This window comes from Rattus norvegicus, chromosome 1 (assembly GCF_036323735.1).
Source record: "Rattus norvegicus strain BN/NHsdMcwi chromosome 1, GRCr8, whole genome shotgun sequence".
Lineage (NCBI taxonomy): Eukaryota > Metazoa > Chordata > Mammalia > Rodentia > Muridae > Rattus > Rattus norvegicus.
The window spans coordinates 166,614,344-166,636,910 of record NC_086019.1 but is presented as its reverse complement, the minus strand read 5'-3'; the positions used below and the strand labels follow the sequence as shown (position 1 = coordinate 166,636,910).

Here is a 22,567-nt window from a genome sequence, read left to right as displayed (position 1 = left end):
CTAAGATGACTTAACAAAGAATACTTTAAGCATGGCCTTGCGAATTTGTTTGGTTTTCACACTGTAGATTATGGGGTTCATTACAGGAGGAATGAGAAGATACACATTGGCAATTAGAGTGTGCACAAAGGGAGGGGCGTGCTTTCCAAATCTGTGCACCAATGACAGGCTGATCATAGGGATGTAGAAAATGGCAACGGCACTGAGATGGGAGACACAGGTACTAAATGCCTTTTTCCGCTCCTCCTTGGATGCAATGCAAAGTACAGAATGAATGATTAGAACATAAGAGAGCAGGATCAAGACAGAGTCCAAGCCTGCAGTAGAAATGACAATGGCCAAGCCAAAGGCACTGTTGACCCTGGTATCTGAGCATGAGAGCTTCATCACATCAGGATGGAAGCAGTAGGAATGGTGAAGCACATGGCTACGACAAAAAGACAGACGCTTGAGGAGCAGTAGTAAAGGAACAAGAGCTGTGGTTCCTCTAATTATGATTGCAAAACCCACGACAGTGATTCGTGAATTGGTTAAGATCATAGCATACCTCAGTGGGTTACAGATGGCAATAAATCGGTCAAAGGCCATCACCAAGAGGACTGAGGATTCCATGAATGTGAAGCCATGGATAAAGAACATTTGGCCAATGCACGCATCAAAGCTAATTTCTCGAACATTAAACCAGAAGATGCCCAACACAGTTACCAACGTGGAAAGGCACAGACCCAGGTCTGTGAAGGAGAGCATGGACAGGAAATAGTACATGGGTTCATGGAGGCTTGACTCAGTGATGATGATAAAGAGGATCATGCTGTTCCCAGAGATGGCAATGGCATACAAACAACAGAAAGGGATGGAAAGCCAGGTGTGAGAAGTCTCAAGACCAGGAATGCCAGTGAGGAAGAAGACTGGTGGGTAGGCAGTGCTCTGGTTGAAGTATGGCATGGTGACTGAAGGAAGCAGATATCTTAGGGGGAAAGGCACACATCCTGTAATGATAGAAAAAATAAATGCTTCCAATTTCTGCTACATATCAGGCAATTTAGAAACAATGAAGAAATAGTTCTTGTCTGTCATCTTCAATAGAAAGGTCCATTTATGTGTTACATATCAAGCTGAACCAGGTGAATTTGAGGAAGAAACAGCACTAACATCTGTATAGACACCCAAGCTTTCAGATCTGAATTGTATTATGCATGGGCATCTGTGTTCTTACATTAAAAAGTAGACTAAATTTGGTAATGAGGGCTGGCAAGATGGCTCAGTGGGAAAGGCAAGTGAAGCCAAGCCTGTTGACCTAAGTTCAATGCCAAGAACCCACAGGGTATAAAAAGATAACCTACTTCAACAAGTTGTTGTATGACCTCCTTCCACAGCCATAGTACATGCATGAGCACATCTGTACACTCATGCACGCACACACGTGCACACACACACACACACACACACACACACACACACAAGTACAAAGAACAAAACCTATAATAAGGGGCAAGAGAGATGGCTCAGCAGTTAAGAGCACTGGCTACTCTTCCAAAGGACTTAGATTTAATTCCCACCATCCACATGGCATTTGACAACTCTCTATAATTCTGGCTCCAGAGTACATGACACCCTCATACTAGACATACATGGGGGCAGAACACCAACCTACATAAAAGAAAAACTTTAAAGCGTTATATATATAAACCACACTGGCTGATAGAAGGAAAAGGGTTGTTTACACAGGTAATAATCAGAAATCTAATTATGTTTAAGGAAAATTCTGCCTGCAGAAGGATGATTTAAAAAGATGGCCTTGCTGAGATCTAACAACTCATTGGAAGCTTATGGAAAAATCATTGATGCAGAACTGCCTTAGCAAACATCATGATTTTTCTACTTTACAAAGAAATAATAATGTTAGAGTAAGGAGAAGTCTCCTTTTTCTGTGTTTAGGCACATAAAACTGAAGGATTGAGGATACTACTTTATTTGCTTCTCAAACTTTCTTATGCCATAGTTTTCTCTTCAGGATGCTTTATTTTCATATAAATGTCTGCCCCTTCCATTCACTGATACACATGATTACAATGTGATATATATGAGTTAAAATCAGGTGTGTCACAACATTAAATCCTGAAGATGAGCCTGAGAACAAAAACACAGAAACGGCATGAATCTAGACTGGAGGGGAAGAATCAACTAAAGGTGTGACATTCGAGGGACATGTCTGTGATGTTAGAGTAGAGAAAAACAGGAAATGATCCAAACTGGAAGCCTTTCCATTAGGCTTATGAAGAAGCAAGGTTTGCCTGGGCTGTTTTAGATGTTTCAGTCTGGAGCTAAGCATTTCTGTTATTTTCGTCCCATGGCAGCTCAACATGGTAGAAGCATTTCAGAGAGAGAGAGAGAGAGAGAGAGAGAGAGAGAGAGAGAGAGAGAGAGAGAGAGAGAATCAAAAGGGGAAAAAATATCCCATGATGAGTCTCGAGAGCATGTCAGTAAGAACTAAACGCCTCTTGCTATGGCCCACCTCTTAAAGTTCCCACTGCCTACTCTCAGCACCTAGCTGGGACCCCTACAAGATAGTTCAGATCTAACCACAAGTCTCTCTGTCTCTGGGGAATCATAACATATAAATAAGTGAGTAATTTGGCCTCTACTATTATTTTTCAAAAGAAATTCATTCACTATTAGATGTCTTTTGGAGCATCCTCCATGACTTTGAGGTTTAGGTCTGAAGAAATAGGTCCCTCAGTCATTTTCACCTTGGTGGCCATGACTTTTCAGTTGCATTAGAATGGGTTTCTTTTGCTTTATTTCCTAAACCCTCCTAAACTCCTAGTACTCTGCTCTCAGATTTACTTCTTTTAGATTTATTATCTTATTTTTCCCCCGTGGGTCCTGTGACTCCAGCCACTTTCATCATTTTGGCAAATGCCAAGCACTATAAGCATGGATGCATTGATAGGCTCTTGTCTCAATTCTTCCATGAAATGTTGTAAGTAAAAATGTCAACCTTATCTTTCAGTTAATGTCCAGGACTCTAAAACCTACAGATTTTGTTTTGGTTGCCATTGCCTCTCAATTTAACATTCCCAACACCCTCTCCTTCTCCCTCTCCCTCTCCCTCTTCCTCTCCTTCCCTCTCTTTCTCTCCTTCTCCCTCTCCCTTACCCTCTCCCTCCCCCTTCTCCTACCCCTCCTCTTTCCCTCTCCCTCTTTCTCTCCCTCTCTGTGTGTAAGAAAGAGACCCTCATTTGGAAATAAATGTATGTAAACTTATTTGAGTATTTGTAATAAGAGGAGTGTAAGTTACTGATTCCTAATCCACCTCTAAAACAAATGAGCAAACATCAAACAGCTATTATTTTTAAATCTTATGTATTTTATTTCTGTGTACGTATGAGTGCCTGTGTAAATTTCTATGCACTAGAGTTATGCACTTTTGTGAGCTGCCTAGTGTGGATACTAGAAACCAAAGAGTAGTAAGTGCTCTTAAGCACCAAGCCCTCTCTTAATCCCTGAAATAACTATCCCTAGGCATAATAAAAAATTCTCACCCACACTGATGATGCTCTCAGACAAAGACTATGAGTTAAATATCCCTATAATTTGACTACCAGGAGCATCAAGTAGACAGACTATTTTCACCCTGATGATTAAACCACACAAAGACTCAACAAAGAAAGAAAACTTCAGACCAGTTTCCCTTATGAACACTGATGCAAAATCACTCAATAAACTACCCACAAACCAAATCCAAAAACACATCAAAAATATCATCCACACTGATCAAGTAGGCTTCATCCTAGGGATCCAAGAATGGTTCACTATATTCATCAATGTAATCCACCATAGAAACAAACTGAAATGAAAAGGCTACATGATGTCATTAGATATTGAAAATCCCTTTGACGAAATCCAGCACCCCTTCATGATAAAAGTCTTGGAGAGATCAGGGATACAAGGCACATACCCAAATGTTATAAAGTCAATATACAGAAAACCAATAGCCAACGTCAAATTAAATGGAGAGAAAATTAAAGCAATTCCACTAAAATCAGGGACAAGGCAAAACTGTCCACTCTTCTGTATCTCTGCAATATAATAGTTAAAATCTTAGCTAAAGCAATAAGACAACTAAAGGAGGTTAGGGAGCTCCAAATTGGAAAAGAAGAAGTCAAAGTATTATTATTGGCAGATGATATGATAGTATACATAAGCTATCCCAAAAATTCTACCAAAGAACCCCTACAGCTGATTGTAATTTTTAAACCTTGCAAAGTGACAGAGCTGAATATGAGATCTTCAAACATGTTCTGCATTTCAGTTGCTTCCCTCTCCCCTCACCATTCTGGTCACTTTCCTCTGTACCCTTTGGTCTTTCTATTTTCCTTCATTTTCTTCTCCATTCTGTCCCTTAAAGTTGTTTTTATTCAGTCACATGGATTCCTTTCATGTTTCTTTTCCTTTATATTTACTTCCACCTGGATATGCATGCTTAAAAATTGAAGGCTAGACACACCTATGAGGGAGAATGTGGTATTTGTCTTTCAGAGTTGAGGCTGCTTCACTTAGTAGAACATTTTCCAGTTCCATCCATTTTCTAGCAATTCACAGTTTCCTTTTTATAGCCTTACTTGTGAAATGAATCAATAGTTATTTACAATTACAGTCTATATTTGTAGTAATTATTCTGAATGTTACATTTTATGTTAAACCAACATATTAACTTGTTATACTTTATCTGTTGCTAAGTACTGATGGGTTTATATTAACCAATTCCTCTAAACTACATAAGTTTTTCTAAATAATCTTAAGAATTTACATTACCCGATGAATTCCTAAGGTCTTCAGTGTTCTCAAACAGTGACATCATGCATAGAATTTTCAAAATGAGTCTAGGAGGGAGGCATTAACCATGTTGACTTGTCTTTAAAGGCTCATCAGAGAGTAAAGAAAAGAAGAATGAAGGAGAAGGGCGGAGAAGGGAGGAGAAGGGAGGAGAGGAGAGGAGAGGAGAGGAGAGGAGAGGAGAGGAGAGGAGAGGAGAGGAGAGGAGAGGAGAGGAGAGGAGAGGAGAGGAGAAAGAGAGACTAATCCCAAAACTTACAGGCCAAAAGATTCTTCTAGAAAGGATCAATATCAGCCCTGACTCTGACACTGGCTCCAAAATTGTTCTGATTTTCTAGAACCCAAGAAGAGAAAAAAATCTTGCAATGGGAACACTGTAAGGCTTGAGAGGAGGAGGTTTTATGAGGAATCCAGAGGTTGTCTGATGAGAGCACTTTGCCCAGCAGAAAGTTGAATTCCTAGGAGAGAACTCCGTGTAGCTGTGTCCTACTAACCCTTTGTATTCCAAATATCAAATTGATAATTATATTTGGTTTTAGTCTAACTTTATTCTTACTTCTTCAAAGATCCTGTAGACGCGTTACACTTTCCAAGCTCATTCAGAAGCGATGTGATCCCCAAGGACAAAGCTCTGCATAGGGCCAAAGCCCAGGAAAAATGGTTTGATTGACTGACCATGAGTTTGATAAGCTTTCATTCACCATCCTGAGACATAGAAAGCATGCAGAAGAGGAGCTGCTGAGTGACTATGGTCACTGAAGCCAAGTGTAGTTATTTGATTCAGATTTCAAATCTTTCCCTGTGTATTCAGTACCCTTAAAAATTGTGGATTATGTGCACAGAGGCAAAGAAACTAACAACTTACTTTAAAAAAACAAACTAAGAGAAAACTACAGCATTCTGTGAGTTCTTTGTGCATCACTTGGCTGTTTATCAAAGACGATCTGAGAACTTTCCTAAACTGTATTAAGATTTTACGATTATTGAGAACATCCTATATGACAACAAATACCTCTTGTTTAAAAGTAGATTTGGGATTTTGTGTTGATACTAAAGACTCTAACACTTAATAGCAGCTAAGGGATCCAGTGACTTCAAAATAGAGAATATTATTTTGAAAAGATACCTACTATTCAAAAGGATATCTCCTTTGAATAAAGTAGCTGCAGAACAGATATTTTAAATAACCTTCTTCACATCCCTCTTTTGTCTAGATCCCTGGGAAAGACTAGAAAAACATGTTCTTTATTTATCTAGTTCATCATGAACCTAAGAAAATATGCTCTCCTTTTTGGGCATCATCTTGACTAGCAGAAACACTCCTTCCCTAGAAAGCACTTCAACAGATGGAAAGGCATTTTTTAAGCTTTTGATAAACGTGCCAAGAAATGTATGACACTCCATGGGAAAAATGCACAGTTCAAAATAGTTGCTTCCAAGATACTGAAGTAAAAGGAGGTGCCTAGACTGTTACAGGACATTAATATAAAATCTTACTGCCCTGCTGAAGACAATAATCCTGGTCTATGAGCGCAGTTGTAGGATATGAGACACAGTCAGTCATAAGAATGCCAAGATCTATTTCAATATGAATGTCGAAGATTGAAACTATTTAATAGTTAAAGAAATAACTTAGTATATACCCAGACAAAGGACAGAGTGATTAGCATTCATTTTGACCAGATAATCCTCTATTTTACAGCCTGTCTCATGACTTGAATATTTTGAATACATTCCAGTATTCAAAACGAATTCCCCAGCATCCTTTGCCATGGGAAAGTGTGAATCAGAACTAGACTGTGATTCCACCTCATTGGCAGATTGGCTGTTACTTAAAATCAAACAACAATAAATACTGGCAAGGATACTGAGGAAAATGAAAGTTTATACTCTGCCAGTGGTAATGTAAATGGGTACAACCAACTGTGAAAATCAGTATGGAGGTCCTCAAGAAAAACAGAGCTGCCACATGATCCAGCTTCATCACTTCTAGGTACACTCAACGAAACCTAAGTACATGGACTGCAGTGACTCCTGCCCTTTCATCCCTAAACATAAAAGTCAAGTTGTGGACTTGATTTGGTGTCCATTAACAGAATAAAAGGAACAGAGAATGTTGCCTGTTTCTATGCACAAAGGAGCTTTATTCTGCCCTAAAGAAGAGTGAAATGATGTCATTTTCTGAAAAATGAATGAATGAAATTGAGGTTTATCTTGTTAAGAAAAGTAATCTGAGCCAAGAATGATATATATAGATACAAACTATAGAAAGGTAATAATAGATAGACAATTAATCAATGGATATATAAATGATGATAGATGAGAGATGGATAGGTGATTGATTGATAGATAGAGAGAGAGATAGTAGGTAGGTAGATAGATAGATAGATAGATAGATAGATAGATAGATAGATAGATAGATAGATGAAACAAGTAAATAGAAAAGTAGAAGGGAAACTGAGAAATGAAGGAGGACCATTAGAGAGCAGGAGAGGACAATGTGTTAATATAGTCAAAGTATATGATACTGTTGAACAAAAATGTCAAGGAATATGCATGATAATTATATGTCATAAACACTACATTAGTTAGTGACTCAAAATATTTGAAACCAGACAGCTTTTACCTACAATTGATATGTCACCTCTCATGTGACTGTGGACACATGAGGTGTTCTAATACTCATGCATGAGAACGTCGGACACACAGCATATTCAATTCACTCAAAACATGTTATAAAATCACTGTTACTATTATTTTATGACTATAGCTCTCAATATGGCAATTTAGTAAATATTATTCATTGCCTACTGCATACCAGATACTGTGTTCCTGACTTTTGAGGTGAAAAATGTACCATGTACTCTCAAGAAGTGCATGATTCCAAGAGATAAAGCCACCACCATATGAAGACAAATATGATCTATACATGACTGTTTTCTTTTCTTTTCACTATGTTCATATTAGCTTTATTTTTTATTGAATTAAAAACGTCAGGCTTCCTCTGTATGTTGTGGGACTAGATGCAAAGGCAGCACCCAATGTCTGCTCAGGGCACTGGTTCAGAGCAGAAGGGACCCGTACCCCTGACTGGGTGGGGATTCCTACATCCCTGGATCCTGGGGACCCAGTTACTCCAGGTGTTGGGGCCAGTGTTGGGACAGATGTTGTGGCCTCTCCTGTGATCCTGGGTGTTTCAGAGCACCTGGGAGTCTGGCTCCCTCTGGTGTTATAGGAGCTGATGCAGAGCCAGCATCCAAGTTCGGCTAAGGTTTGGTTCAAACATGACTTCTCAATTCTTTGTCATCCTAGGGTCCTCAAAGTCCTAGCCTTGTAACCTTTGGATCTCTTTTTTCTTTTTGTTTTTATTTTAATTTTTTGTTTGTTTGTTTCAAACACTGGGGAGGTATCTGCTATGTTCACTTTTATACCCTCGGTATCTTTTCAATATAAAACACGAGGTGCGACCAGTATATTTTGGGCATCAGTAGTAATAGAGTTAAGCAATAGAAGCTAAGCAGATTCTGTAATGGAAAATAAACTCTGCTACTTGAATACACAAAGCTTGGTCATAACAGAGAGGAAAGAGATGAAATTTTTAGGAATACCACTAGAAGGTCATAAGACAAAGAGAAAGTGGACTTTGTTTCTATAGACACAAGGACTGCATGGTCACTGCTGGCCAGAACAATAGGGTAGGAAATCCTCTAATCATTCAACATGGCCAGGCACAAGAAATAGATACAATGTGGTGCTCTCAGATCATGGTGCTGGGAAGGGATATAGAACTTTGATGTTTTCTTAAAACGATAGACTAAATGGAGAAAGTTTTGTTGCAATAACCAGTTTCTACCATTCACTGCTGTTGCTTTAGTCCTACAATTTGGACACGTTAAATTGAGATTGTTCAATTTGCCTTAGGAACTTTGGAATATGATCCTTATTTCCTGGTCTATCATAGCCATCCATGTGAGCAGTTACATGCATGAAGCTTAATGTTGGAAGAAGACTAGCTATAAATAGTTTATATATTCCATATACTGAAAATTTTACTTATATTTTAACTACTGTAAATAATACTGCATTCAGTGTTCCTGTGCATAAAATATAGCCTGCAGGTTTTGGCATTTTTCTTTCAATAAACTTTTAAAAATGGAATATATGGGCAATTTAAAACAATAATAAAGGCTAGAAAATCCCATCTCTTAAAGTTTATACAAGCATTATATAACAATGCTTAGCCCACTGTAACACAGCAACAAAATATTACACATTGTAAGTTAAAAAATTCACTGAATTGATAGCCAAGAATATTTTACTGCAGTAAAATGTTGACACTAAGTCAGGGGATTTATTTCAGAACCAGACAGAACATTTTTCTCATATTGAATTCTGACTTTCCAGTTCGTTACCAAATTTAAGAAACACAATATGATGGTGTCTTTTGCCTTACAGAAGCTTTTCAGTTTCATGCGATCCCATTTATCACTTGCTGATCTTAGCGCCTGAGTCACTGGTTCAGAAAAATTTCCCCTGTGCCAATGAGTTCGAGGCTCTTCCCTACTTTCTCTTCTATTAGATTCAGGTTTTATTCAGGTTTTTATTTATCTGGTTTTATGTTGAGGTCCTTTATCCACTTGGACTTGAGCTTTGTGTAAGGTGATAAAAATGGATCTAGTTTCATTTTTATTACATAAAGACCGCCAGTTAGACCAGCACCATTTATTGAAAATGCTTTCTTTTTTCCACTGTACACTTTGCTTCTTTGTCAAAGATCAAGTGTCTAACTGGTTTACTTCTGTGTCTTCAATTCAATTCCATAGATTGACTTGTCTATCTCTATATCGATATCATACAGTTTTTATCACTATTGCTTTGTACTACAGCACTTCCTCAGAAAATTAGAAATAGTTCTACCTGAAGACCCAGCTCTTGGGCATATACCCAAAAGATGCTCTACCGTAACACAAGACATGTGCTCCCCCATGTTCATAGCAGCCTTATTTGTAATAGCTAGAAGCTGGAAACAGCCCAGATGTCCCTCAAATTAAGGATTGATACAGAAAATGTGGTCCATTTACATAATGCAATACTATTCAGCTATTAAAAATGAGGACATCATGAATTTTGCAGGAAAATGGATGGAACGAGAAAATATCACCCTGAGTGAGATAACTCAGACCCAAAAGGACATGCATGGCATGTATTCACTGATAAGCAGATATTAGTCAAAACTCAAAGAATACCTAGGACAAACCTACAGACTAAGGAAGTGTAAGAAGAAGAAATACCCAAGTGAGGAAGCTTCAACCTCACTTACAAGTAGGAAGGAAATAATCAAGGGATGTGGAGGGAGGGAGGCTCACAATGGGAGAAGGGAGGGGAAAAGGAGAGCAGGATCAGATGTGGGGGAGGATAGAGGAGTGAAGCCAAGTGGGCCAAGAGAACACATGGAAACAAGCAGCCTCAGGGAGGGGGAGGTGGGGGCGGGGTGAGCCTGTACAGAGTACCAGAGGCCCAGGAAGTGAGACATGCTCAGGACTCAATGGGGGTAACCTTAGCTAAAATGACCAACACTGGACAAAGGGAACTCGAAGTGTCCACCTCCTGTAGACAGACAGGGTCCCAAGTGGAGGGACAGGGTTACTAACCCACAGTCAAAATTCCTGACCCAGAATTGTTTCTGTCTAAAAGAAGTACAGAGACAGACAAAAAAAAAAAGAAGAAGAAGAAGAAGAAAAAAGGAGAAGAGACTGCAGGAAAGATGGTCCAATGGCCAGCCCATCTCAGGATCTAGCTCATGGGGGACACCAAGGCCTGACAATACTATGATGTGCTTATGGACAAGAGCCTGGCATGGCTGTCCTCTGAAGCCCCTAACAGCAGCAGACTGACACAGAAGCAGAATCTTACACCCAAACTATTGGACTGAAATCAGGGACCTCCTATGGTTGAATTAGGGGAAGGATTGAAGAAGCTGAAAGGGAGAGTGACCCCATAGGAAAACCAGCAGTCTCACCTAACCCAGACACCACATAGCTCTCAGACACTGAGCGACCAACTAGGAGCTTACACGGGCTGGTCCAAACCTCTGGCGGGTCCCAGGACCCTGGCACATATGTAGCAAAGATGTATCTGGTCTGGCCTCAGTGGGAGAAGATATGCTTAATCATCAAGAGACTTGAGGCCCCAGGAAAGGGGGAGGCCTGGTGGGGTGGGGGTAACACCTTCTCAGAGGCAAGGCATAGTAGGAATGGGATGAGGAACTATGGGACTGAGGGGGAGTAGACCGGAATGTAAATAAATAAAATAATTTAAATAAAAATAATTAATAATAATATAATAAAAAAGAAATACAATATGAAGCCTAAAGATCTTACAGACGTATATGCTTCCCAAGTTCAACAATATTGATGCTAATATAAAATGTTTTCTGGTCAGTTTATTGATGAGCCTTGTGATCTGTTTTCAGAAATCTTAATAAAATTACCATTGACAGTTTTATTAAGCTGGTAAGAAAACAAGATAAGCCCTATGTTTAGAATCTGCCCAATCTGGTAGAGAAAACACCTTCAAAGTTCCCAAGCAACTCTCTGTAACACACACACACACACACACACACACACACACACACACACACCACACACACACATACACACACCACACACACACACACAACACACACACATACACACACAACACACCCACACAACACACAATACACACACAACACACACACATACACACACACAACACACACACATACACAGACAACACAAACACATACAACACACACAACACACACACAACACACACACAACACACACATACACACACAACACATACACACACACATACACACACACACAACACACACACACAACACACCACACACACACAATTTATTTAATTGACCGCACCGCACGTGTTTATAGAACTTGAGAAACTACAAAGGGACCATGAGGAGAAGGAAAAAGTTGGCTTTAAGGGACAGTAGTAGAGAAGGTAATGAAACACGTGGGACAAAGACCCAGAAGAAGGGGAACAGGGTGGGAGGAAGATCTGAGACATATAGAGGCAGAGAGATGGGGGTGAGGATGGGGGTGAAGATACACAAAGAGTAAGTATATATGAAAATGCCATAAAGAATCCTGCCACTGCGTGCATGATGGCATACACTCTTAATCCCAGCACTCAGGAGACAGAGGAAGCTAAATCTCTACGCTTTGAAGATAATGTAGTCTACCTAGCAAATTCCAGGTCAGTCAGAGACACACAGTGAGGCCCCATCCTGGGGTGGGGGAGGGGCTACTTTGTAAGGGAATTTTGAAACAAGTATTAGGTCCCACTCAAGTCTGTCTACTGCTCTTGACTTACGTACTCCTTTTGTGATTTCCAAAGGCAGCAAAGAGGGTGGCAAGCCCTTTGTATGCAGCCTTCTCTTCAGTTCTTCATTTATTAGGATGCATGTGAAAATATGGAGTCAACCCAAACCACTTCATCTAAAAGCTTTTAACTTTCATCACATATGCAAAGCTACCTTTGACATGTAAAATATCAATTCAGATTCTAAGTATTAAAATATGGCCCTCTTTGGGAGATATTATTCTGTCCACAAAACCCTTGGCACAGTATCTTAGACATATAATGCCCAGGTTTATTATTGTTTTTATAACGTTAGAAAACTAAAGTACCTCAGAACAATACATTTTGGTGGTGAAAATATTTGGTGGGAAGCAAATAGAAAAGGGCGACGAGGCAGCTGATGTTATGCCAGTAGAACAGCAGAAGACTTGGTAGACGTGGCACTTGGGGAGAAGATGAAAAACAACCAGATTCTATCAACGTCCGCAACTCTCGATAGAATTTGTCAATGTAATGGATGCAGGATGTAAGCGAGGGAAATCAGGAATAACTTAAGGATCTATAAATCCAGAAATGGCCCTGAGTTGGTAGGACTGCAGGAACAACTAAAGAAGCCATGTGTATAACCAATTAATGAATAATGCGTAGTAAGTACTGAGGGGGTCAGTAGTCAGCTCACCGTAGATCGCATCACTAACCAAAGACAACTCCTACCTCCCCTGATCCCTTAACATAATATTCCCGTGATTTAAACACAGTACATATGCCCCCAAAATCATCCTAGTTATTCCCTCACCTTGCCACTTCAGGTATCAAAATAAGAAAGCAGGTAAAAGTATGGAAAAGTAAACAAAAAGGTATTTATTTGCTGTGTGCCTAAATTAAGGACTGAGATGTTTTACCACTATGTATACAAAGCACCTGCTTCTAAGAGAATTTTGATGCTGATTATCATGTGACTGTTAGCCTGTCTCTCTTCTAAATTAGAAGTTTAGGCAGTGGGTCTATGTTCTTTTCTTTTTACTAATCTCTGGGACTTCCAGAATAGTTAGAACATACAGTGTCATTATGAAATCTATACGCGTGGATGAATGTACAAGTTATTTCCTAATCTTAAGAGGTAGCTACTTCACTAGTGCATTCCCAGTAAGCTAATGATCCAGTGTTACTGTGAATAACGCCAGACTCTAGGGGGTTAAAACATTGCAGAACGAAGTAAACATATTCTCATAGCAGGAGATGTTTTAAGCATATGCTATTTCAATTTCAAATTCACCTCAATGGCTTGCTAATGGTTATGGCATTTTTGAGGTGGTGAAGTTTCCCTAAATTGGATTGTGGTGATGGTTCCTGCATAATTTTGTGATTTTTTTTAAAACTATTGAGTTATACATTATAAATGAGTCAATTATATAATAGGTGTGCTATATCTCAATAAAGCTTTAATTTAAAAAGCTTTCCGATGAAATAGCTCAAAGACAAAACTTTACAACAGCTCATAAAGCATGTAGGCATAATCACATCCTGTGAGAGATATAAAAAGCTTGTATCAGGCAAGTGAAGTCCTCTGGGAGTGTCTGCACCCTAGAGGCGCAGTGAATTAGCACTGCCCTGGGAACTAGTCCCTGGGCTCCGTGCTGATCTCCAAACAAGCCGAATAAGTCTCACCTTAAGCTGGACCCTCCTCTGGAATCTGAAGCTCCCTCCACCGTCAGAGTTAGCCTGAGAGGGACTCACTGCTGCTGGATGGGCTCTGTGAGTAAAATTTTGTTCAGTGGAAGCTCCTACCTCGGAATGAGCTGTACTATCTTAGCAATGGGGAAGAATTGCATTGTGGTGTGCAGAATTAGATAAGATAATGGGATAGAGGACTGAAGAGAATGGGAAATTTTTGAATTATGGATTCCCAGGAAGTCTACAGGGAATGAGTGCTTCGTTCTGCCTGCTGGAGGGCTGGGCAGGGACACATCACCTGTCTTTAGTCAAATGCTTTAATGGGTGTGCTGATACATTCCTCACGATAAGTTAACCTCATTTCTAAATCCAATGACTCACGCAAAAGATAGAAGCTTGCAGCTCATCGTAGTGCTGCATGCCTGCAAATACCAGCATTAGAGAGATGAAGATAGGAGGACTAGGAGCTCAGGATGACCGTTGGCCACATACTAAGCTCAAAGTCAACCTGTGATACGTGAGACTCTGTCTCAAAAAAATGTAAATGAAAATAAATTTAATTTAAAAATAAAAGTAAGAAGAGAAATTATCTGTTATGAACATTTTTTGCAAGCCAGAGCTCTATTAGTCAGTTTACATCTAGCCCTACATATGAGTAAACTATATTGAAGTTTACAAGCTTATAGGTTTCAGTGAAGTAAGACCTATTAAGAGTATGAACACTGGGACTAATACCCTGGGGACAGAATGCTGGCTATGGCTCTCACTGGTATCTGTAATGCTGAGCATGTTTCATAACCTCTCACATTTGGTTGTGGGTATTTTTTTTCACTAAAATGGAGCTTTAAAGTAAATCTATTAGTGCCTGCTGTATGTCGCTATAGTGGGAACTTAAAACTAGCACAGTAATGCTTGCTCATCTGACAAAGGCATTTAACAGGATGAATAATTTGTATTGCTGACGAGGCTTCCAAAGGATTGTCTGAATACAGATCCAACCCTTGCCTGCCACACACAACAGACCATCAGCAACAGCTTGGAGCACACTGAGGACACCGAGTTGGTCTAAATCATCAGCTAAAGGCAGACACAGGCTACAGTATTACTGTGAACACAAAAGCATATTGTCTAATAGAAAAGTCCACATGAGGAAGAATGACGTTGTGTGTGACTTAAAGAAAGTGAATCTGACAGGTCTGAGAATGGTTTGAAAGAGGCAGAAACAACGAAGAATACTTGTAATCTCAACGCTCAGGAGACCAAGGCAATAGGATTGTGGATTACAAGCCAGCTTGGGCTACATAGTAAAAGCTTGTCTTGGTGAAAGGAAGAAAATAGATACAGAATAATTCCTGGAAAATATGGTGTACTGTTATTCTCTGAGATGAGCATGCAAATATTTTAATGTAACAAAAAGTATGATAAAATATAACCTCAGAGTACCAACTGGCATCTCGGACATCTGAGAAGTAAATAGTAAAATAAATAAACGACTGAACGAGTATTTGACTGGAAAGACAGATGTGGCTGAGGGGTGAGAGAAGGGAAATGAGTAATTTTAATCAGATGATTGTTAGACCTTAATTCCATTGGCAGATAAGTGGAAGAAATGGGAAACGGAGAAGGAAATGCATTCTGTTGGGCTCATCTGGAGGTTGTAGTGTCTGAGGACTGAGATGACGCCTCTCGAAAATAGATGTTTTATTTGCTTTTTATAACCACCGGAAGCAAAGAGCTTTTATTGGTTCTCTAAACTGCGGCTTGAGTTCCTCTAAATTGCAGATTTTAGCACCTCAGCCTGGTACACATCTCACTACTGCCTTCATGTTTAACCCTTCCACCTTTCTGATAACTTTTGAAATACAAAATTAGGAAATGCTGTCATTAGAAAGTAGGTGCATGAGTCCAATGGATGTATGTGTGTTACTTAAAGCCGTGGTCGTAAAGAGGTCATCTCTAGGAGAGGATATGGACTTCAGGAAGGGATAAGTAAAGCCAAACTTTCTACAGCACCACAATTTATAAGGTAGGAAACAGTACTCTCTAATAAATGGTGGAAAGAATTAATCTATCAGAGAAACCGTCAATGAAGGAACTGAAAAAAAGAAAGTATCAGGGAAGAGGTAAGTGGGAGAAAAACTTATCTGGAATTTATGCAGAATATTTAGAAATACATTAGTCACTGAGTTGAAAGATTTTCTGAGAGTTCTCAGTGGGGAAATATCTTACTTGTTACCAAGGGTGAAGGAAAAAGAAACCAAAACATATTGTTTTTCAAACTCTGCTTTGCTCACTGTAAATTACCCAAAAGGAAACCGAAGAAGAGATGCTTTTATGACTGGTCCCTATGTTACCTAAGCACTGTGGATAATGATGGCAGAGAGTGATGGGTCCCAGTTGAGATGAGTATGTTGAAAGTCTCTACACTAAAGTGTGGAAAGCTTCCATTAACGAGCTGAGGTGGAACTTGTGAATTGGACCCAGTGGCACTGAGCACAAGGCTAAAGAAGGAAAGGAATGCTGTTGGAGTTAAATTAGAAGAAATGGACAGAGGCTTGTTTACTTATTCATAAAATATTTGAAAATGCCTGGCTCTTGATGCTTTGCATTGCAAAATATACCACATTATCCTTTCGAAGAAATTCAAGACACTTATGTTTTCATACACTCATTTTTTCCCTCCGTTAAGGGATACTCACACTAAGGACCCATTTTCTTGGTTTTCCTATAATTATCTGTTACTCCTGTCACCTCTCATGTTCTCTATGTCCAGAGCACACTAATCCTGTCTTCACTCCTGTAAACTCACATCTAAGCACCAAAAGTTTAATTATAAATCATCTACTTTGTTGCTATCTGCTAGAATTAATTCCTTTCAACACCTAAACCAGACCCATTCACATACACAGAACACAGATACTTGACCCTGTACTTTCTGTAACCTATCTCTTAGATATCCCCTACCTTAGTGCACTCTGCAATTAGCCCCCCATTTCTTCATCTATGACCCTGTGGTTCTTACTGTACCTATACAGTGTCTAATGTGCCAGTTACGTTCAAAACCAGTCAATTTTCTGTGTTGATAAGAATCACTAGACTCGTATTACAGAAGATGCTTTGAGACTTACAAGTATAAGGTATGTGGTCTATGACAATGTCTTTGGAGAGCTCAGACACAATCATTCCAGATTTGCTTCATGCCTTAGTAGCTAGCAACTCTGTGAGCACCCAGTACATATGTACTATTGACTGGCCTAAAGATTTATGACAGATGGTCAACGGCTTATAAAGAGTTCCTGACTGTAAAAAGGAGTAGCAAGTCTGCTCTTGGTCTAGCATGGATAAAAAGAAATTATAAAAAAGTTCTGGTCCAAGAGCGATGAATGGCCCATGTGAGACTGAGACAAAGCAGGCAACTTGAATTCTCTGCTGCCAGATCAAATATGGATCAGGTCAAACTGCACGGTTTGCTTTGTTTATCGTCTTTCATCAAGAAAGGAAGGAGGAAATTATCAAAAGGAAAGAAAACTGGGCATGAATAAATTAAATTATTGCTAAGCAAGTTACTAAGAAATCAGGATGAAAGAGAAATTATTCACATAGTAGTTTGCCTTTTTAAAGTCATCTTTTGCAAAACTTCCCAAAACTTAATGATTAAAAAATATCAACTTAGACATTCTAGGTGAAATAAAAGACATGGTGGTCAGAGGTAACAGACATAGATGGTGACATTCTAGCCACTATTGTTGTTCACTGTTGTGCAACTACACTTTGGAGTTACTCAAAAGTCCCTCTGATATTTCACCCTCTCTTGGTTGTGAACTCTTCAAGAGAAGATTTTGTGCTATCCTTTAGTTTCTAATACAGACGTATGCAAATGAGTGTTAGTTGAGAAATATCCCTGAGACTGAGAGGCAAGATCAGGGGAGGATATATGGCAAGATAATGGTTGCTCAATTGTCTTTCTTATGGCATTTAAAAAGTCTTAGCACTCTTCATCTCGATGTAGACAATGCACAAAAAGTGTTCACTGCTTATTCTATAAACCTTTATCTTGTCCTACCAACCTATTGAACGCCCACATTATGATAATGCTCTTCTTTCTTTCTTGACTTTCTTTGATTTCTAAAATTCTAGTTTTTTTACAAATCATAATTGTATATATTTATAAAATACAATGGATATTTCCAGATAGATAGATAGATAGATAGATAGATAGATAGATAGATAGATAGATAGACAGACAGATATTCTGGAATGATCAAATCAAGTTAATTTCATATATACATATCTACCACCTCAACTTGTTATCATTTGGGGGTGGTTACAGTAGTTAGAATATACTCTTGCACCTATTATAAGTATATAATACATCAATATCAGTGCTTAATTCTTTTCCTTTGGATGATCATACATTTCGACATTAATTTCATTACTTCCCTGAGGACACTCACTACTGAAAACATTAGAGTCCCAAACTATATTCAATCCAAATAACTTTTGCCTTTTTCTTCTAAAACTCCAAAAATTTCAATTATTTTCCCAATTTATGTTTAGTAAGGTTCCCTAGGATGACCATTACAGTGAAACTTTGTGAATGTGAGTGCATGCATGCATGTGTGTGTGTGTGTGTGTGTGTGTGTGTGTGTGTGTGTGTGTGTGTGTTCATACGTGTGTTCTGGATTTAGTTAGATATCCCTCTTTGCCCCTTCACATACTATACTTTCTGTCTGTCACTTAGTACCTTTCTATTCCACCAAAGGATCTACCTCAAACTGACCATTTCTCATCGAGCCCTCTCCAACCACAGACTTAATCTCCATTTCAAATTCATGCATACCTGTCTGCCTAGTCTAAATTTTCTACTCAGGAAGAGAAAAGTTTGATTTGTTTTCAATGAAGATTCGTCTTCCTCTGCAGAACAAGACAAAAACATTTCTTTATTTCTCCCAGGCAGTATGTTTCCACAAAAAGACACGCAGAGAGTCTATTGTGAAAAACTAGTCATTCAAAAATCTAGAACAAAAATAGTTGACTGTGTTAACATGTCATGTCAAGTGAATACTAGTGTTCCTTTGCCATCTACAGCTGGGAGATTAAAAGGACAGATCACACAGACATAGACAGCCATCAGCAGAAAGCCTCAACGGTGAAAAATTGTGGGTTGAGACATTTCTTTCAAGAATGAAAAATATTTTGCAGCAGTTGATATTATACGCATTTTTATTGATTTAAAGGTGTCATTTCTGTTTTTTATATATTGTATAGATGCTCATCTTTGATCAATGTATGTTGGATGAGATTATTTATAAAGAGAATACGCAAAGAAATACAGCTTTTTTTTGTCTTAGCTCTCTTCTGTAATTTCAATCTAGCATGTCAACCTTCCAGAACACCACAGCTTCCTCCATCATTTTCCTGCTCACTGGGGTGCCCGGGCTGGAAGCCTTGCACACCTGGATCTCCATTCCCTTCTGCTTTCTCTATGCAATGGCCCTGTCAGGGAACAGCCTGATTCTCTTCGCCATTATCTCTCAGCCCAGCCTCCATGAGCCCATGTATTACTTCCTCTCCATGCTGTCCACCACTGACCTTGGGCTCTCCATATCCACCATGGTCACCATGCTGGGGATATTCTGGTTCAATGCCAGGGAGATCAGCTTCAATGCCTGCTTGTCACAGATGTTCTTCATTAAACTCTTCACTGTCATGGAATCCTCTGTGCTACTGGCTATGGCTTATGATCGCTATGTGGCCATCTCCAACCCTCTTAGATATGCCACTATTTTAACTGACTCCAGAATAGCTCAAATTGGGGTGGCAATTGTCATCAGAGGGACTGTAACATTGACACCAATGGTTGCACTTCTTAAAAGATTAACCTTCTGCAGTAGCCACGTGCTCCACCACTCCTACTGTTTCACCCCGATGTCATGAAGCTCTCGTGCACAGACACCAGGATCAACAATGTGGTTGGACTGACTGCCATGATCTCTACTGTTGGTGTGGACTTGATTCTAATTCTCCTTTCCTATGTCCTGATCATCAGAACTGTCCTCAGCATTGCATCCTCAGAGGAGAGGAAGAAATCCTTCAGCACATGTATCTCCCATATCGGGGCTGTAGCTATATTCTATATTCCATTGATCAGTTTGTCCTTTGTTCACAGATTTGGGAAACGAGCTCCACCCTATGTACATACCATGATTGCTAACACCTACCTGCTGATCCCTCCTGTCATGAACCCCATCATCTACAGTGTGAAGACCAAGCAGATACGTAAAGCTGTGATAAAAGTTCTCCAGTCTAAAGAAATATAGAATCATAAAAGCCTAGAGCTAGAAGGCCTTTTTTAGGCCATGTTGTCAAGTAATGCTTGAATGTCAGTTATTTTAGCCCCTTTATTTCACAAATGAGGAGACACTGATATATAAATGGGAAGCAATATATAGCCTTATTCTAGAATTCCTCCTTCACACTGTTTGTTCTAAGCTGCTGTTTTTCTAACTTTATCAATAACCCTTTTATTCTTATCTCATCATAACGGTTAAATTTTCATATTAATTTCATATTACATCATTCCTTTGTGGAAAAGTAGGCAGCATTTTCTAACTGTCTGCCATCTACCATTCAAAGAAACTTATCTGATGCAGACTGACAGCTTCTATCTGTCTAGAGATGTGTATTTAGAAGGTAGTTTGATAGTTTGATACTATGTCCATTTGGCAAAATGATAGTAATAGTTTAATCCTAGGGCCTATGATCTTCCCAACCATGAGTTCTTGGTCAAATTTACATCAGACATAACTAAACCTCGTGGAGTTGGCCTTAAAGCACATATAAAACAGGTGGTCACCCCCAAAACACTTTACCACGATTTCACCCATGAGTATATTTTGCAAGTTCTATCATTATTGCAGCTTGTGGTGTTCACAGCTGGGTAAGGTGAACAATGACTTTTGCCCCCTAGCAGCCTGGATGGCATCTTCTGGCACTATGAAAAGCACCCAGCAGGGGGAAGCTTCTAGGTCAGTACCAGCTTTATTTCTCCAAGTCCTATTACTGAAGAGTTGGTATCTTCAGAAATAGGATCTTGCCATCAAGTTTTGGCGGTCTTCTAAGAGCAGTGACAGTAGCCTGCACTATTTTGAGGTCTCTGGGACACCATTTACCAATAACTAGAAAAAAGGTATCCTATCCCTAACGCTGGGATTTTTACAACTTACAGCCTCAGGAAGGAATATCACCCTTTCTTTTGTCTTGATTTCCATGTGTTGAGACATACCAGAGCTTTGTTCTTGGGCCTCTTCTTCCTTTTGTGATTCTTTTTCTGGTCACTTCATATTGTATTATGACATTAAATACCATCGATACTGAACAAACACAAGTTAATATTTGTAGTAAGCAATCATCCAATATGTATCAATGTTTGCATCCAGATGGCTCACAATCATCTTAGATAATCTTAATAGCCCCATCAATAAAAATATGAGCTTACCTAGAAATTCTATTTCCCAAATTGCTGAGATGAAATACTTGTAGTTAACTCTCATGCCTTGTTTTACTCCTGTTCCACATTTACCTGTTTATCAACAAATTTAGAATCCAACCACTTACATAGCTTCCACTGCCACCACCAGGATACTAGTCATCACCATGAACCCAAAATCATCTGTGAATAGCTTTCTGGAGCGTCTTCCTTTGTGCATAGAGTAATTATTCTAGTACATGTGGCAGATCACATCACTTCCTGTTAACACATTTTCATTGACTCTTGTGTGCCCGAGAGGAAAAATTCAGTGATTATAGTAGCATGTAAGGTCCTCCATATGCTCTGAGTCTCCACCACTATCGCAGTTCTCTTCCCCAGTGTCCTTTCAATCACCCTAATAAATCTACATTAGTCTCCTGATGTCTTCTTGTTTTTTGTTTTTTTTGTTTTTTTTTTTTTGGTTCTTTTTTTTGGAGCTGGGGACCGAACCCAGGGCCTTGCGCTTCCTAGGTAAGCGCTCTACCACTGAGCTAAATCCCCAGCCCCTCCTGATGTCTTCTTATATCATCGGGTCATTACACAGCATTCCATTTCACACTCAACATTTCTCTGCCTGTGACATTTTTCTCCCAGAGATCTACTGCTTAGCTTACATCCTGTCTTCATACAGGTTCTTATTTAAGTGTACCTTACTGCAGGACCACTAACATTATAGGAATAATAATCATAACAATAATATTTCTCCCTCAGCTCCTGACAGTATCTACCCCAATCCTTACCTTCTTTGTATTTAATTCCTAGCACTTTCAAGACCTAACCTATTACCGGGGAGTGGGTGGGGACTTTTTGTTTTGTTTTGTTTTTGTTTCCCCGTCACAAGATATGGTTTTGGGGGGATAAGGAATTTGTATCTCTGAGTGTCCTGCCTACATTTACTTCTTAGAATTTTTTATCTTCTGTATAGTACTCCAAGCCCGATGAGAACCTTACATTTATTTTATCCCAAGTATTCTGTCACTTCAAGCTTTTGCACAAGCTGTTATCTCCACCTATGATAGCATTCACTATCATCACCCCCTCACTTAGGAGAGAGGTGATTTATTTAGAGGATCCCTGACCCCATCAATCTGCCTGTTACCCGACCCGGATGCACATAACCGGATGTGCTCGTTTCTCATGATAATCCTCTTCAGATTC

General features: G+C 39.3%; 2 protein-coding genes and 1 pseudogene across 4 annotated transcripts in view; 2 read left to right on the top strand and 1 right to left on the bottom strand.

Annotated features, from left to right (window-relative positions):
• Or51f5 (olfactory receptor family 51 subfamily F member 5) lies at positions 1 to 945 on the bottom strand. Its single transcript, NM_001000749.1, has one exon. The coding sequence runs from the start codon at positions 943 to 945 to the stop codon at positions 1 to 3; it is 945 nt and encodes a 314-aa protein (NP_001000749.1).
• Olr59 (olfactory receptor 59) overlaps positions 1 to 22,567 on the top strand; it is a 34,663-nt gene that overhangs the window by 2,724 nt on the left and 9,372 nt on the right. Inside the window, exon 1 of one of the 3 annotated variants that reach the window (XM_008759669.4) lies at positions 13,712 to 13,959. The exons of 1 other annotated variant lie outside the window; for it this stretch is intronic. The gene's annotated coding sequence lies outside the window, so the exon portion shown is untranslated. Of the gene's footprint in view, positions 1 to 13,711; positions 13,960 to 20,769; positions 20,907 to 22,567 lie in introns of those variants that run through there. One more of the 3 variants, XM_008759670.4, reaches the window with a different exon arrangement.
• Or51f23b-ps1 (olfactory receptor family 51 subfamily F member 23B, pseudogene 1) lies at positions 19,255 to 20,198 on the top strand (annotated as a pseudogene).